At 47.5% G+C, this 17047-nt stretch overlaps 1 protein-coding gene across 1 annotated transcript in view; it reads left to right on the top strand.

Moving 5' to 3' along the window:
• nectin1b (nectin cell adhesion molecule 1b) overlaps positions 1–16777 on the top strand; it is a gene marked incomplete at its 3' end in the record, with an annotated part of 436863 nt that extends 420086 nt beyond the window's left edge. The window contains exons 9-10 of the mRNA XM_084143275.1: positions 16403–16465; positions 16590–16777. Coding sequence (XP_083999401.1) covers positions 16403–16465; positions 16590–16777 — 251 coding nt within the window. The remainder of the gene's footprint in view (positions 1–16402; positions 16466–16589) is intronic.
• Positions 16778–17047: the final 270 nt, after the last annotated feature.

Genomic DNA, 17047 nt, shown 5'->3' on the forward strand with positions numbered 1-17047 from the left:
TCCATAACAACCCTCCCTCTGCTCAACCCATACCTGGCTGCTATCACAGCTATCATTCCATGACAACCCTCCCTCTGCTCAACCCATACCTGGATGATATCACAGCTATCATTTCAGCTGACAACCCTCCCTCTGCTCAACCCATACTTGGCTGCTATCACAGCTATCATTATTGCTGACAACCCTCCCTCTGCTCAACCCATACCTGGCTGCTTTCACAGCTATCATTCCATGTCAACTCCCCCTCTGCTCAACCCATACCTGGCTGCTATCAAAACTATCATTTCAGCTGACAACCCTCCCTCTGCTCAACCCATACCTGGCTGCTACCACAGCTATAATTTCAACTGACAACCCTCCCTCTGCTCAACACATACCTGGCTGCTATCACAGCTATCATTCCATTACAACCCTCCCTCTGCTCAACCCATACCTGGCTGCTATCACAGCTATCATTCCATGTCAACTCCCCATCTGCTCAACACATACCTGGCTGCTATCACAGCTATCAATCCATGACAACCCTCCCTCTGCTCAACCCATACCTGGCTGCTATCACAGCTATCATTCCATAACAACACTCCATCTGCTCAACCCATACCTGGCTGCTATCACAGCTATCATTACATGATAACCATCTCTCTGCTCAACCCATACCTGGCTGCTATCACAGATATCATTTCAGCTGACAACCCTTCCTATGCTCAACCCATACCAGGCTGCTATCACAGCTATCATTCCATGACAACCCTCCCTCTGCTCAACCCATACCTGGCTGCTATCCCAGCTATAATTTAAGATGACAACCCTCCCTTTGCTCAACCCATACCTGGCTGCTATCACAGCTATCATTTAAGCTGACAACCCTCCCTCTGCTCAACCCATACCTGGCTGCTATCACATTTATCATTTTTGCTGACAATCCTCCCTCTGCTCAACCCATACCTGGCTGCTATCACAGCTATCATTCCATGTCAACTCCCCATCTGCTCAACACATACCTGGCTGCTATCACAGCTATAATTTTAGCTGACAACCCTCCCTCTGCTCAACACATACCTGGCTGCTATCACAGCTATCATTCCATGACAACCCTCCCTCTGCTCAACCCATACCTGGCTGCTATCACAGCTATCATTCCTTGACAAACCTCCCTCTGCTCAACCCATACCTGGCTGCTATCACAGGTATCATTCCATGACAACCCTCCCTCTGCTCAACCCATACCTGGCTGCTATCACAGCTATCATTCCATAACAACCCTCCCTCTGCTCAACCCATACCTGGCTGCTATCACAGCTATCATTCCATGACAACCCTCCCTCTGCTCATCCCATACCTGGCTGATATCACAGCTATCATTTCAGCTGACAACAATCCCTCTGCTCAACCCATACTTGTCTGCTATCACAGCTATCATTATTGCTGACAACCCTCCCTCTGCTCAACCCATACCTGGCTGCTTTCACAGCTATCATTCCATGTCAACTCCCCCTCTGCTCAACCCATACCTGGCTGCTATCACTGCTATCATTCCATGTCAACTCCCCATCTGCTCAACACATACCTGGCTGCTATCACAGCTATCATTCCATGACAACCCTCCCTCTGCTCAACCCATACCGGGCTGCTACCACAGCTATCATTTCAACTGACAACCCTCCCTCTGCTCAACACACACCTGGCTGCTATCACAGCTATCATTTCATTATAACCCTCCCTCTGCTCAACCCATACCTGGCTGCTATCACTGCTATCATTCCATGTCAACTCCCCATCTGCTCAACACATACCTGGCTGCTATCACAGCTATCATTTCATTACAACCCTCCCTCTGCTCAACCCATACATGGCTGCTATCACAGCTATCATTAGATAACAACCCTCCATCTGCTCAACCCATACCTGGCTGCTATCACAGCTATCATTCCATGATAACCCTCTCTCTGATCAACCCATACCTGGCTGCTATCAAAGCTATCATTGCATGACAACCCTCCCTCTGCTCAACCCATACCTGGCTGCTATCACAGCTATAATTTAAGCTGACAACCCTCCCTTTGCTCAACCCATACCTGGCTGATATCACAGCTATCATTTCAGCTGACAACCCTCCCTCTGCTCAACCCATACTTGGCTGCTATCACAGCTATCATTATTGCTGACAACCCTCCCTCTGCTCAACCCATACCTGGCTGCTTTCACAGCTATCATTCCATGTCAACTCCCCCTCTGCTCAACCCATACCTGGCAGCTATCACAGCTATCATTTCAGCTGACAATCCTCCCTCTGCTCAACACATACCGGGCTAATACCACAGCTATCATTTCAACTGACAACCCTCCCTCTGCTCAACCCATACCTGGCTGCTACCACAGCTATCATTTCAACTGACAACCCTCCCTCTGCTCAACACATACCTGGCTGCTATCACAGCTATAATTCCATGACAACCCTCCCTCTGCTCAACCCATACCTGGCTGCTATCACAGCTATCATTCCTTGACAACCCTCCCTCTGCTCAACCCATACCTGGCTGCTATCACAGCTATCATTGCATGACAACCCCCCCTCTGCTCAACCCATTCCTGGCTGCTATCAAAACTATCATTCCATGACAACCCTCCCTCTGCTCAACCCATACCTGGCTGCTATCACAGCTATCATTCCATAACAACACTCCCTCTGCTCAACCCATACCTGGCTGCTATCACAGCTATCATTCCATGACAACCCTCTCTCTGCTCAACCCATACCTGGCTGCTATCACAGGTATCATTCCATGACAACCCTCCCTCTGCTCAACCCATACATGGCTGCTATCACAGCTATCATTGCATGACAACCCCCCCTCTGCTCAACCCATACCTGAATGCTATCACAGCTATCATTTCAGCTGACAACCCTCCCACTGCTCAACCCATACTTGGCTGCTATCACAGCTATCATTATTGCTGACAACCCTCCCTTTGCTCAACCCATACCTGGCTGCTTTCACAGCTATCATTCCATGTCAACTCCCCCTCTGCTCAACCCATACCTGGCTGCTATCACAGCTATCATTTCAGCTGACAACCCTCCCTCTGCTCAACCCATACCTGGCTGCTATCACAGCTATAATTTAAGCTGACAACCCTCCCTTTGCTCAAGCCATACCTGGCTGCTACCACAGCTAGCATTTCAACTGACAACCCTCCCTCTGCTCAACACATACCTGGCTGCTATCACAGCTATCATTTTTGCTGACAACCCTCCCTCTGCTCAACCCATACCTGGCTGCTATCACAGCTATCATTCCTTGACAAACCTCCCTCTGCTCAACCCATACCTGGCTGCTTTCACAGCTATCATTCCATAAAAACCCTCCCTCTGCTCAACCCATACCTGGCTGCTATCTAAACTATCATTTCAGCTGACAACCCTCCCTCTGCTCAACCCATACCTGGCTGCTATCACAGCTATCATTTAAGCTGACAACCCTCCCTCTGCTCAACCCATACCTGGCTAATATCACAGCTATCATTTCAGCTGACAACCCTCCCTCTGCTCAACCCATACCTGGCTGCTATCACAGCTATCATTTTTGCTGACAACCCTCCCTCTGCTCAACCCATACCTGGCTGCTTTCAAAACTATCATTTCAGCTGACAACCTTTCCTCTGCTCAACCCATACCTGGCTAATATCACAGCTATCATTCCTTGACAACCCTCCCTCTGCTCAACCCATACCTGGCTGCTATCACAGCTATCATTCCATGACAACCCTCCCTCTGCTCAACCCATACTTGGCTGCTATCACAGCTATAATTCCATGACAACCCTCCCTCTGCTCAACCCATACCTGGCTGCTATCACAGCTATAATTTAAGATGACAACCCTCCCTTTGCTCATCCCATACCTGGCTGTTATCACAGCTATCATTTCAGCTGACAACCCTCCCTCTGCTCAACCCAAACCTGGCTGCTATCACAGCTATCATTTTTGCTGACAACCCTCCCTCTGCTCAACCCATACCTGGCTGCTATCACAGCTATCATTCCATGTCAACTCCCCCTCTGCTCAACCCATACCTGGCTGCTATCACAGCTATCATTTTTGCTGACAACCCTCCCTCTGCTCAACCCATACCTGGCTGCTATCACAGCTATCATTCCATGACAACCCTCCCTCTGCTCAACCCATACCTGGCTGCTATCACAGCTATAATTTTAGCTGACAACCCTCCCTCTGCTCAAAACATACCTGGCTGCTATCACAGCTATCATTCCATGACAACCCTCCCTCTGCTCAACATATACCTGGCTGCTATCACAGCTATCATTCCTTGACAAACCTCCCTCTGCTCAACCCATACCTGGCTGCTATCACAGCTATCATTCCATAACAACCCTCCCTCTGCTCAACCCATACCTGGCTGCTATCACAGCTATCATTCCATGACAACCCTCCCTCTGCTCAACCCATACCTGGCTGATATCACAGCTATCATTTCAGCTGACAACCCTCCCTCTGCTCAACCCATACCGGGCTGCTACCACAACTATCATTTCAACTGACAACCCTCCCTCTGCTCAACACATACCTGGCTGCTACCACAGCTATCATTCCATGCCAACCCTCCCTCTACTCATCCCACACATGGCTGCTATCACAGCTATCATTCCATGCCAACCCTCCCTCTGCTCAACCCATACCTGGCTGCTATCACAGATATCATTTAAGCTGACAACCCTCCCTCTGCTCAACCCATACCTGGCTGCTACCACAGCTATCATTTCAACTGACAACCCTGCCTCTGCTCAACACATACTTGGCTGCTATCACAGCTATCATTCCATTACAACCCTCCCTCTGCTCAACCCATACCTGGCTGCTATCACAGCTATCATTCCATGTCAACTCCCCATCTGCTCAACACATACCTGGCTGCTATCACAGCTATCATTCCATGACAACCCTCCCTCTGCTCAACCCATACCTGGCTGCTATCACAGCTATCATTCCATAACAACCCTCCATCTGCTCAACCCATACCTGGCTGCTATCACAGCTATCATTCCATGATAACCCTCCCTCTGCTCAACCCATACCTGGCTGCTATCACAGCTATAATTTAAGCTGACAACCCTCCCTTTGCTCAACCCATACCTGGCTGATATCACAGCTATCATTTCAGCTGACAACCCTCCCTCTGCTCAACCCATACTTGGCTGCTATCACAGCTATCATTATTGCTGACAACCCTCCCTCTGCTCAACCCATACCTGGCTGCTTTCACAGCTATCATTCCATGTCAACTCCCCCTCTGCTCAACCCATACCTGGCTGCTATCACAGCTATCATTTCAGCTGACAATCCTCCCTCTGCTCAACACATACCGGGCTGCTACCACAGCTATCATTTCAACTGACAACCCTCCCTCTGCTCAACCCATACCTGGCTGCTACCACAGCTATCATTTCAACTGACAACCCTCCCTCTGCTCAACACATACCTGGCTGCTATCACAGCTATCATTCCATGACAACCCTCCCTCTGCTCAACCCATACCTGGCTGCTATCACAGCTATCATTTTTGCTGACAACCCTCCCTCTGCTCAACCCATACCTGGCTGCTATCACAGCTATCATTCCTTGACAAACCTACCTCTGCTCAACCCATACCTGGCTGCTATCACAGCTATCATTCCATGACAACCTTTCCTCTGCTCAACCCATACCTGGCTGCTATCACAGCTATCATTCCTTGACAACCCTCCCTCTGCTCAACCCCTACCTGGCTGCTATCACAGCTATCATTCCATGACAACCCTCCCTCTGCTCAACCCATACCTGGCTGCTATCACAGCTATCATTCCATGACAACCCTCCCTCTGCTCAACCCATACCTGGCTGCTATCACAGCTATAATGTAAGATGACAACCCTCCCTTGCTCATCCCATACCTGGCTGTTATCACAGCTATCATTTCAGCTGACAACCCTCCCTCTGCTCAACCCATACCTGGCTGCTATCACAGCTATCATTTTTGCTGACAACCCTCCCTCTGCTCAACCCATACCTGGCTGCTATCACAGCTATCATTCCATGTCAACTCCCCCTCTGCTCAACCCATACCTGGCTGCTATCACAGCTATCATTTTTGCCGACAACCCTCCCTCTGCTCAACCCATACCTGGCTGCTATCACAGCTATCATTCCATGACAACCCTCCCTCTGCTCAACCCATACCTGGCTGCTATCACAGCTATCATTCCTTGACAAACCTCCCTCTGCTCAACCCATACCTGTCTGCTATCACAGGTATCATTCCATGACAACCCTCCCTCTGCTCAACCCATACCTGGCTGCTATCACAGCTATCATTTTAGCTGACAACCCTCCCTCTGTTCAATCCATACCTGGCTGCTATCACAGCTATCATTCCTTGACAAACCTACATCTGCTCAACCCATACCTGGCTGCTATCACAGCTATCATTCCATGACAACCTTTCCTCTGCTCAACCCATACCTGGCTGCTTTCACAGCTATCATTCCTTGACAACCCTCCCTCTGCTCAACCCCTACCTGGCTGCTATCACAGCTATCATTCCATGACAACCCTCCCTCTGCTCAACCCATACTTGGCTGCTATCACAGCTATCATTCCATGACAACCCTCCATCTGCTCAACCCATACCTGGCTGCTATCACAGCTATAATTTAAGATGACAACCCTCCCTTGCTCATCCCATACCTGGCTGTTATCACAGCTATCATTTCAGCTGACAACCCTCCCTCTGCTCAACCCATACCTGGCTGCTATCACAGCTATCATTTTTGCTGACAACCCTCCCTCTGCTCAACCCATACCTGGCTGCTATCACAGCTATCATTCCATGTCAACTCCCCCTCTGCTCAACCCATACCTGGCTGCTATCACAGCTATCATTTTTGCCGACAACCCTCCCTCTGCTCAACCCATACCTGGCTGCTATCACAGCTATCATTCCATGACAACCCTCCCTCTGCTCAACCCATACCTGGCTGCTATCACAGCTATCATTCCTTGACAAACCTCCCTCTGCTCAACCCATACCTGTCTGCTATCACAGGTATCATTCCATGACAACCCTCACTCTGCTCAACCCATACCTGGCTGCTATCACAGCTATCATTCCATAACAACCCTCCCTCTGCTCAACCCATACCTGGCTGCTATCACAGCTATCATTCCATGACAACCCTCCCTCTGCTCAACCCATACCTGGCTGATATCACAGCTATCATTTCCGCTGACAACCCTCCCTCCGCTCAACCCATACTTGGCTGCAATCACAGCTATCATTATTGCTGACAACCCTCCCTCTGCTCAACCCATACCTGGCTGCTTTCACAGCTATCATTCCATGTCAACTCCCCCTCTGCTCAACCCATACCGGGCTGCTACCACAGCTATCATTTCAACTGACAACCCTCCCTCTGCTCAACCCATACCTGGCTGCTATCACAGGTATCATTCCATGACAACCCTCCCTCTGCTCAACCCATACCTGGCTGCTATCACAGCTATCATTGCATGACAACCCTCCCTCTGCTCAACCCATACCTGGCTGCTATCACAGCTATAATTTAAGCTGACAACCCTCCCTTTGCTCAACCCATACCTGGCTGATATCACAGCTATCATTTCAGCTGACAACCCTCCCTCTGCTCAACCCATACTTGGCTGCTATCACAGCTATCATTATTGCTGACAACCCTCCCTCTGCTCAACCCATACCTGGCTGCTTTCACAGCTATCATTCCATGTCAACTCCCCCTCTGCTCAACCCATACCCGGCTGCTATCACAGTTATCATTTCAGCTGACAATCCTCCCTCTGCTCAACACATACCGGGCTGCTACCACAGCTATCATTTCAACTGACAACCCTCCCTCTGCTCAACCCATACCTGGCTGCTACCACAGCTATCATTTCAACTGACAACCCTCCCTCTGCTCAACACATACCTGGCTGCTATCACAGCTATCATTCCATGACAACCCTCCCTCTGCTCAACCCATACCTGGCTGCTATCACAACTATCATTCCATAACAACACTCCCTCTGCTCAACCCATACCTGGCTGCTATCACAGCTATCATTTCAACTGACAACCCTCCCTCTGCTCAACCCATACCTGGCTGCTATCACAGCTATAATTTAAGCTGACAACCCTCCCTTTGCTCAACCCATACCTGGCTGCTACCACAGCTATCATTTCAACTGACAACCCTCCCTCTGCTCAACACATACCGGGCTGCTACCACAGCTATCATTTCAACTGACAACCCTCCCTCTGCTCAACCCATACCTGGCTGCTACCACAGCTATCATTTCAACTGACAACCCTCCCTCTGCTCAACACATACCTGGCTGCTATCATAGCTATCATTCCATGACAACCCTCCCTCTGCTCAACCCATACCTGGCTGCTATCACAACTATCATTCCATAACAACACTCCCTCTGCTCAACCCATACCTGGCTGCTATCACAGCTATCATTTCAACTGACAACCCTCCCTCTGCTCAACCCATACCTGGCTGCTATCACAGCTATAATTTAAGCTGACAACCCTCCCTTTGCTCAACCCATACCTGGCTGCTACTACAGCTATCATTTCAACTGACAAACCTTCCTCTGCTCAACACATACCTGGCTGCTATCACAGCTATCATTTTTGCTGACAACCCTCCCTCTGCTCAACCCATACCTGGCTGCTATCACAGCTATCATTCCTTGACAAACCTCCCTCTGCTCAACCCATACCTGGCTGCTATCACAGCTATCATTCCATGACAACCCTCCCTCTGCTCAACCCATACCTGGCTGCTATCACAGCTTTCATTCCATAACAACACTCCCTCTGCTCAACCCATACCTGGCTGCTATCACAGCTATCATTCCATGACAACCCTCTCGCTGCTCAACCCATACCCGGCTGCTATCACAGCTATCATTCCATGACAACCCTCCCTCTGCTCAACTCATACCTGGCTGCTATCAAAACTATCATTTCAGCTGACAACCCTCCCTCTGCTCAACCCATACCTGGCTGCTATCACAGCTATCGTTAAGCTGACAACCCTCCCTCTGCTCAACCCATACCTGGCTAATATCACAGCTATCATTTCAGCTGACAACCCTCCCTCTGCTCAACCCATACCTGGCTGCTATCACAGCTATCATTTTTGCTGACAACCCTCCCTCTGCTCAACCCATACCTGGCTGCTTTCAAAACTATCATTTCAGCTGACAACCTTTCCTCTGCTCAACCCATACCTGGCTGCTATCACAGCTATCATTCCTTGACAACCCTCCCTCTGCTCAACCCATACCTGGCTGCTATCACAGCTATCATTCCATGACAACCCTCCCTCTGCTCAACCCATACCTGGCTGATATCACAGCTATCATTCAATGACAACCCTCCCTCTGCTCAACCCATACTTGGCTGCTATCACAGCTATCATTCCATGACAACCCTCCCTCTGCTCAACCCATACCTGGCTGCTATCACAGCTATAATTTAAGATGACAACCCTCCCTTTGCTCATCCCATACCTGGCTGCTATCACAGCTATCATTTCAGCTGACAACCCTCCCTCTGCTCAACCCATACCTGGCTGCTATCACAGCTATCATTTTTGCTGACAACCCTCCCTCTGCTCAACCCATACCTGGCTGCTATCACAGCTATCATTCCATGTCAACTCCCCCTCTGCTCAACCCATACCTGGCTGCTATCACAGCTATCATTTTTGCTGACAACCCTCCCTCTGCTCAACCCATCCCTGGCTGCTATCACAGCTATCATTCCATGACAACCCTCCCTCTGCTCAACCCATACCTGGCTGCTATCACAGCTATCATTTTTGCTGACAACCCTCCCTCTGCTCAACCCATACCTGGCTGCTATCACAGCTATCCCTCCATGACAACCCTCCCTCTGCTCAACCCATACCTGGCTGCTATCACAGCTATAATTTCAGCTGACAACCCTCCCTCTGCCTCTATCATTATTTGATAAGTGAAGATGTCTATTTGGTTGTGTTGGCCCTGCAACATGTTCTCCATGCTTTATTCATACCAGGCCATACGATAAGTCAACCCCCCTCCCGCTATACATGAAATTAGTAAAAACAAAAATCTTTGAATATTGTTGTATTATCTGTGGTTGTGTTGCCCCTTCCAACGAACAGAGCTGGGATCCTCCTTATCATAGATATAAAGATCCTGGGGTTCAGATGTAAAGATGCTGGGGTTCAGATGTAAAGATGCTGGGGTTCAGATGTAAAGATGCTGCAGTTTGTAAGTTGACTTTTCATCCTTTTCTCATGTTTCATATTGTTTACATGTTTACATGTTTACATGTTTACATGTTTAATATCAAGAGAACATATATACACTACCAGTCAGAAGTCTGGACACACCTACTCATTCAAGGGTTTTTCTTAATTTTAAAATATTTTTACATTGTAGAATAATAGTGAAGACATCAAAACTACAAAATAACACATATGGAATCATGTAGTAACAAAAAAAGTGTTAAACATATCAAAATATATAGCAAATAGCCATATATATATATATATATATATATATATATATACAGTCATGGCCAAAATTGTTGGCACCCCTGAAATTTTTCCAGAAAATGAAGTATTTCTCACAGAAAAGTATTGAAATTACACATGTTTTGCTATGCACATGTTTATTTCCTTTGTGTGTATTGGAATAACACAAAAAAAACAGGAAAAAAGCAAATTTGACATAATTTCACACAAAACTCAAAAAATGGGCCGGACAAAATGATTGGCACCCTTAACTTAATATTTAGTTGCACACCCTTTGGAAAAAATAACTGAAATCAGTCGCTTCCTATAACCATCAATAAGCTTCTTACACCTCTCACCCGGAATTTTGGACCACTCTTCTTTTGCAAACTGCTCCAGGTCTCTCATATTGGATGGGTGCCTTTTCCCAACAGCAATTTTAAGATCTCTCCACAGGTGTTCAATGGGATTAAGATCTGGACTCATTGCTGGCCACTTCAGAACTCTCCAGCGCTTTGTTGCCATCCATTTCTGGGTGCTTTTTGAAGTATGTTTGGGGTCATTGTCCTGCTGGAAGACCCATGATCTCGGACGCAAACCCAGCTTTCTGACACTGGGCCCTACATTGCGACCCAAAATCCTTTGGTAATCCTCAGATTTCATGATGCCTTGCACACAGTCAAGGCACCCAGTGCCAGAGGCAGCAAAACAACCCCAAAACATCTTTGAACCTCCACCATATTTGACTGTAGGTACTGTGTTCTTTTCTTTGAAGGCTTCATTACATTTTCGGTAAACAGTAGAACGATGTGCTTTACCAAAAAGCTCTATCTTGGTCTCATCTGTCCATAAGACATTCTCCCAGAAGGAATTTGGCTTACTCATGTACATTTTGGCAAACTGTAGTCTTGCTTTTTTATGTCTCTGTGTCAGCAGTGGGGTCCTCCTGGGTCTCCTGCCATAGCGTTTCATTTCATTCAAATTTCGACGTATAGTTCGCGCTGACACTGATGCACCCTGAGCCTGCAGGACAGCTTGAATTTCTTTGGAACTTGTTTGGGGCTGCTTATCCACCATCCGGACTATCCTGCGTTGCAACCTTTCATCAATTTTTCTCTTCCGTCCACGTCCAGGGAGATTAGCTACAGTGCCATGGGTTGCAAACTTCTTGATCATGTTGCGCACTGTGGACAAAGGAACATCTAGATCTCTGGAGATGGACTTGTAACCTTGAGATTGTTGATATTTTTCCACAATTTTGGTTCTCAAGTCCTCAGACAGTTCTCTTTTCCTCTTTCTGTTCTCCATGCTTAGTGTGGCACACACAGAAACACAATGCAAAGACTGAGTCAACTTCTCTCCTTTTTATCTGCTTTCAGGTGTGATTTTTAGATTGCCCACACCTGTTACTTGCCCCAGGTGAGTTTAAAGGAGCATCACATGCTTGGAACAAACTTATGTATCCACAATTTTGAAAGGGTGCCAATAACTTTGTCCGGCCCATTTTTTTAGTTTTGTGTGAAATTATGTCAAATTTGCTTTTTTCCTGTTTTTTTTTGTGTTATTCCAATACACACAAAGGAAATAAACATGTGCATAGCAAAACATGTGTAATTTCAATACTTTTCTGTGAGAAATACTTCATTTTCTGGAAAAATTTCAGGGGTGCCAACAATTTTGGCCATGACTGTATATATATGTGTGTGTGTGTGTGTGTGTGTGTGTGTGTGTTGCTGATATCATGAGCTTGAAATGTAATATTTTAACATATTGCTGAACATTCAATAAATTAGAATAAAACGTTCAATAAATAGGTAATAACTGCATTGTTCTCTATCCAGTAGTCTATCATTAAACCTCTGATTGACTATCCAGTAGTCTATCATTAAACCTCTGATTGACTATCCAGTAGTCTATCATTAAACCTCTGATTGACTATTCAGTAGTCTTGTCACGACCCGGTGCGAGAAACAGTCACTAATAATTGTCAGAACCCAGAAGATGAGGCAGACACAGCAGTACTAGAGATGGTGGTTTAATAAAGAACAAAATCTTCAGGCAAAGAAACTAAATCCACAATGTCCAAAAATAAAGCCAAGAGGCACAAAGAGGAAAACCTCCAAAAAACAAAGAAACTCCACAAAGTGGTAAAAAACAGCAGGGAAAAACAAACCTCAAAAGACTACTCAAACAAAACACAAGAACTAAACCAGAGAACCTCTGGAAAAATCCCACCAGAGAAATATCAATATAACACAAGGCTTGGGCTGGGGCTGGGTGCTAACTTACAAACACTGAGCAAGGAACTGAGGAACACACAGGGTTTAAATACTAACAAGGGAATGACCTACAGGTGCAAACAATAATTAGATCAAGAAAAAACAAAAGGTACAAAAAAGGTGCAATGGGGACATCTAGTGACCAAAACCCGAACAGTCATGGCCAAAACCTGACAGAATCCCCCTCCTAGGAACGGCTCCTGACGTTCCTACCAGCCTTCTCAGGGTGGAGGGCCCTGAACTGACGAATGAGGTCAGGGTCCAGTATGTCCTTGGCAGGAACCCAGGAGCGCTCCTCGGGACCGTAGCCTTCCCAGTCCACCAGATACTGCCAGGACCGCTGCACCCGGCGGGAATCCAGTATCCGGTGGACGGTATAAGCCGACTGGCCACCGATGACACGGGGCGGAGGGGGAGGTCTGCCTGCCGGAATAAGGGGAGAAAAAACAACAGGTTTTAATAAAGAAATGTGAAATGTTGGATTGATCTTAAGGGATCTGGGTAAGTGCAGGCGAAAAGTAACGGGATTGACTCTCCTGGCAATCTTAAAGGGACCGATGAACCTCTGGGACAGCTTGCGAGACTCCACCCGTAGCGGTAGGTTCTTAGTTGAGAGCCATACTCTCTGGCCGGGGTACAGGGTAGGACCGGGACGGCGACCTCTGTTGGCTTGTCGTTGGTACTGCTGAGAGGAACGCAGAAGATTAAGACGTGCCTTCTTCCACGTAAGCCGACAGCGTCTGATGAACCTCGAGGCTGAAGGCACTCTGACTTCTGCCTCCTGGTCCGGGAACAATAGAGGCGCATAGCCAAACTGACACTCATGCGGGGACATACCAGTGGAGGAGGAGCACAAGGTGTTGTGCGCGTACTCGGCCCAAACAATGAAGGATGACCAAGTGGACGGGTTGTTGGAAACCATGCATCTGAGGGTGGTTTCCAGCTCCTGATTCATCCTCTCAGTTTGGCCATTGGACTCCGGATGGTACCCGGAAGATAAACTGGCCGTGGCCCCTATGAGTTGGCAGAAGGCCTTCCAAAACCTTGAGGCGAACTGGGGACCTCTGTCGGAAACCATATCTTGCGGGATCCCAAAGACTCGGAACACATGGTTAATCACCAACTCAGCTGTTTCCTTGGCAGAAGGTAATTTGGTCAAAGGAACAAACCTGGCCGCCTTAGAAAACCTGTCGATGATGACTAGGATCGTAGTATTACCATGGGATGGAGGAAGGCCAGTAATAAAGTCCAATGAGATATGGGACCAGGGTCGGTGGGGAATAGATAGAGGGTGAAGGAGTCCTTGAGGGCGAAGGTGAGAAGATTTGCCCTGGCAGCACACGGAACAGGCCTTGATGAAAGTGGCAACGTCTTCCTTCATGGTGGGCCACCAGAACTTACGCTGGATGAACTCCAAGGTGCGGCCTACGCCCGGGTGACAGGTGAGGCGAGAGGAGTGCCCCCACCGAAGGACTTGGGACCTTGCTGCCTTGGGAACAAACAACCGATTAGCAGGACCTCCACCAGGGCCCGGTTCGATGGCTTGAGCTTTTTTCACGGTATCCTCCACTTGCCACGAGATCGGAGCCACGATCTTAGCGGCCGGAAGGACAGTCATGTCAGTATCTTCTCGAATGGCAGGAGAGTAGATTCGTGACAAGGCGTCCGGTTTGAGATTCTTCGACCCGGGTCTATAGGTGAGGATAAACTGAAATCGGCTGAAGAAAAGAGACCATCGAGCTTGTCTGGCGTTCAACCGCTTCGCCTGCTGGATATACTCCAGATTCTTGTGGTCCGTAAGCACTTGAAACGGTTGAGAAGCCCCCTCGAGCCAGTGTCTCCATTCCTTCAATGCCATCTTAACCGCTAGGAGTTCACGATCCCCCACATCGTAATTCCTCTCGGCCGGGGTAAGCCGGTGAGAGAAGAAGGCGCAAGGATGAAGCTTCTTGTCTTCACCCCTCTGAGACAGGACAGCTCCAACCCCAACCTCTGATGCGTCTACCTCCACCACAAAAGGTTCCTCCGCCGTTGGTAGTGTCAGGATGGGAGCAGAGAGGATGCGCTGCTTGAGTCCTTGGAAGGCCGTCTCAGCTTCTCTTCCCCACAGAAACCTTGTGTTGCCACCCTTGGTTACCGCCGAGAGAGGGGCTGCCACCGAGCTGAAGTTCTTGATGAACTTGCGGTAAAAGTTGGTGAAGCCCAGGAAACGTTGAACTTCCTTAACGGACTTGGGGGTGGGCCAATCCGCTACCGCCTCTACCTTCTTGGGGTCCATCTGGACTCGTCCGGGTTCCACTATAAATCCCGAACAGTCATGGCCAAAACCTGACAAGTCTATCATTAAACCTCTGATTGACTATTCAGTAGTCTATCATTAAACCTCTGATTGACTATCCAGTAGTCTATCATTAAACCTCTGATTGACTATCCAGTAGTCTATCATTAAACCTCTGATTGACTATCCAGTAGTCTATCATTAAACCTCTGATCGACTATTCAGTAGTCTATCATTAAACCTCTGATTGCCTATCCAGTAGTCTATAATTAAACCTCTGATTGACTATCCAGTAGTCTATCATTAAACCTCTGATTGACTATCCAGTAGTCTATCATTAAACCTCCGATTGACTATTCAGTAGTCTATCATTAAACCTCTGATTGACTATCCAGTAGTCTATCATTAAACCTCTGATCGACTATTCAGTAGTTTATCATGAAACCTCTGATTGACTATCCAGTAGTCTATCATGAAACCTCTGATTGACTATCCAGTAGTTTATCATGAAACCTCTGATTGACTATCCAGTGGTCTATCATTAAACCTCTGATTGACTATCCAGTAGTCTATCATTAAACCTCTGATTGACTATCCAGTAGTTTATCATGAAACCTCTGATTGACTATCCAGTGGTCTATCATTAAACCTCTGATTGACTATCCAGTAGTTTATCATGAAACCTCTGATTGACTATCCAGTGGTCTATCATTAAACCTCTCACATGATTGAATAGTTGATATTAATGCACTTTGTTGCTATCTAAGGTAAGTATAATATAATAATAATATAATAATAACAATATGCCATTTAGCAGACGCTTTTATCCAAAGCGACTTACAGTCATGTGTACATACATTTTTACGTATGGGTGGTCCCGGGGATCGAACCCACTACCCTGGCGATACAAACGCCATGATCTACCAATTGAGCTACAGAGGTATCTTTAATGACTCCACCCCCCTCCCCTGATTGAATGTTACATTTAGCTGGTCTTATACCTGTGTAGTCACACTGTAAATAATGTTGTAGAAACATGGTGTTACTAGTGTAATAACCTATTATTACACAGATATAAGTAAATAAAAACTTCATGTAAAGTGTTACTTATGTGTGTGGTTTGATTATGGAAGGCAATCTTTCAACAAACTCTCAATGCAATATTGATATTTGTTTATAGCTGACACTAATGTTCAATTATATTAAGATGGTCTGTTCGCTTTGACTCTCTTTGTTTCCACAGAACTGTGAGTGACAAGAACTATCAAACCCAGCTGAACATGTGAGCTACCATCGAGTCTACAACCAGGAACACAGCCTCCCTCCCGTTACCTCCTTACCCCAGAACCCCTATACACAGCCTCCCTCCCGTTACCTCCTTACCCCAGAACCCCTATACACAGCCTCCCTCCCGTTACCTCCTTACCCCAGAACCCCTATACACAGCCTCCCTCCCGTTACCTCCTTACCCCAGAACCCCTATACACAGCCTCCCTCCCGTTACCTCCTTACCCCAGAACCCCTATACACATCCAACCTCCAATAACCCGCTGTACCCCGCCAGCTATCCTGCCCAAGGCCAAGGTCAGGGCGAGGCTCCCCGGCCCCTCTTCCCTAAGCAGCGGTCCGTGTGACACCCTGCTATAGCTCCAGCTCTGTAAGAGCCATCGTCATTCCGAAATACATGAAGCTACACCAAGCTTTCCTGTAAGGGTGTGTATGCTATGCCCCTGCACCTTCACCACCGCTCTCTCTCTCTGTCTGTCCTATGAGAGTGAAGATGGAGTGGGCATCCCCTGCTATGATGGAAGTGTCAGTAGTTTGTGGACAAGAAAACCTTGTGTGTTGTGCACTGCATGTTCCACAGAGGATGTCAGTAGGACCCCTGATCTTGTGCTGTTATT

Source organism: Coregonus lavaretus, assembly GCF_964263955.1.
Source record: "Coregonus lavaretus genome assembly, chromosome: 26".
NCBI classification, from domain to species: Eukaryota; Metazoa; Chordata; class Actinopteri; order Salmoniformes; family Salmonidae; genus Coregonus; species Coregonus lavaretus.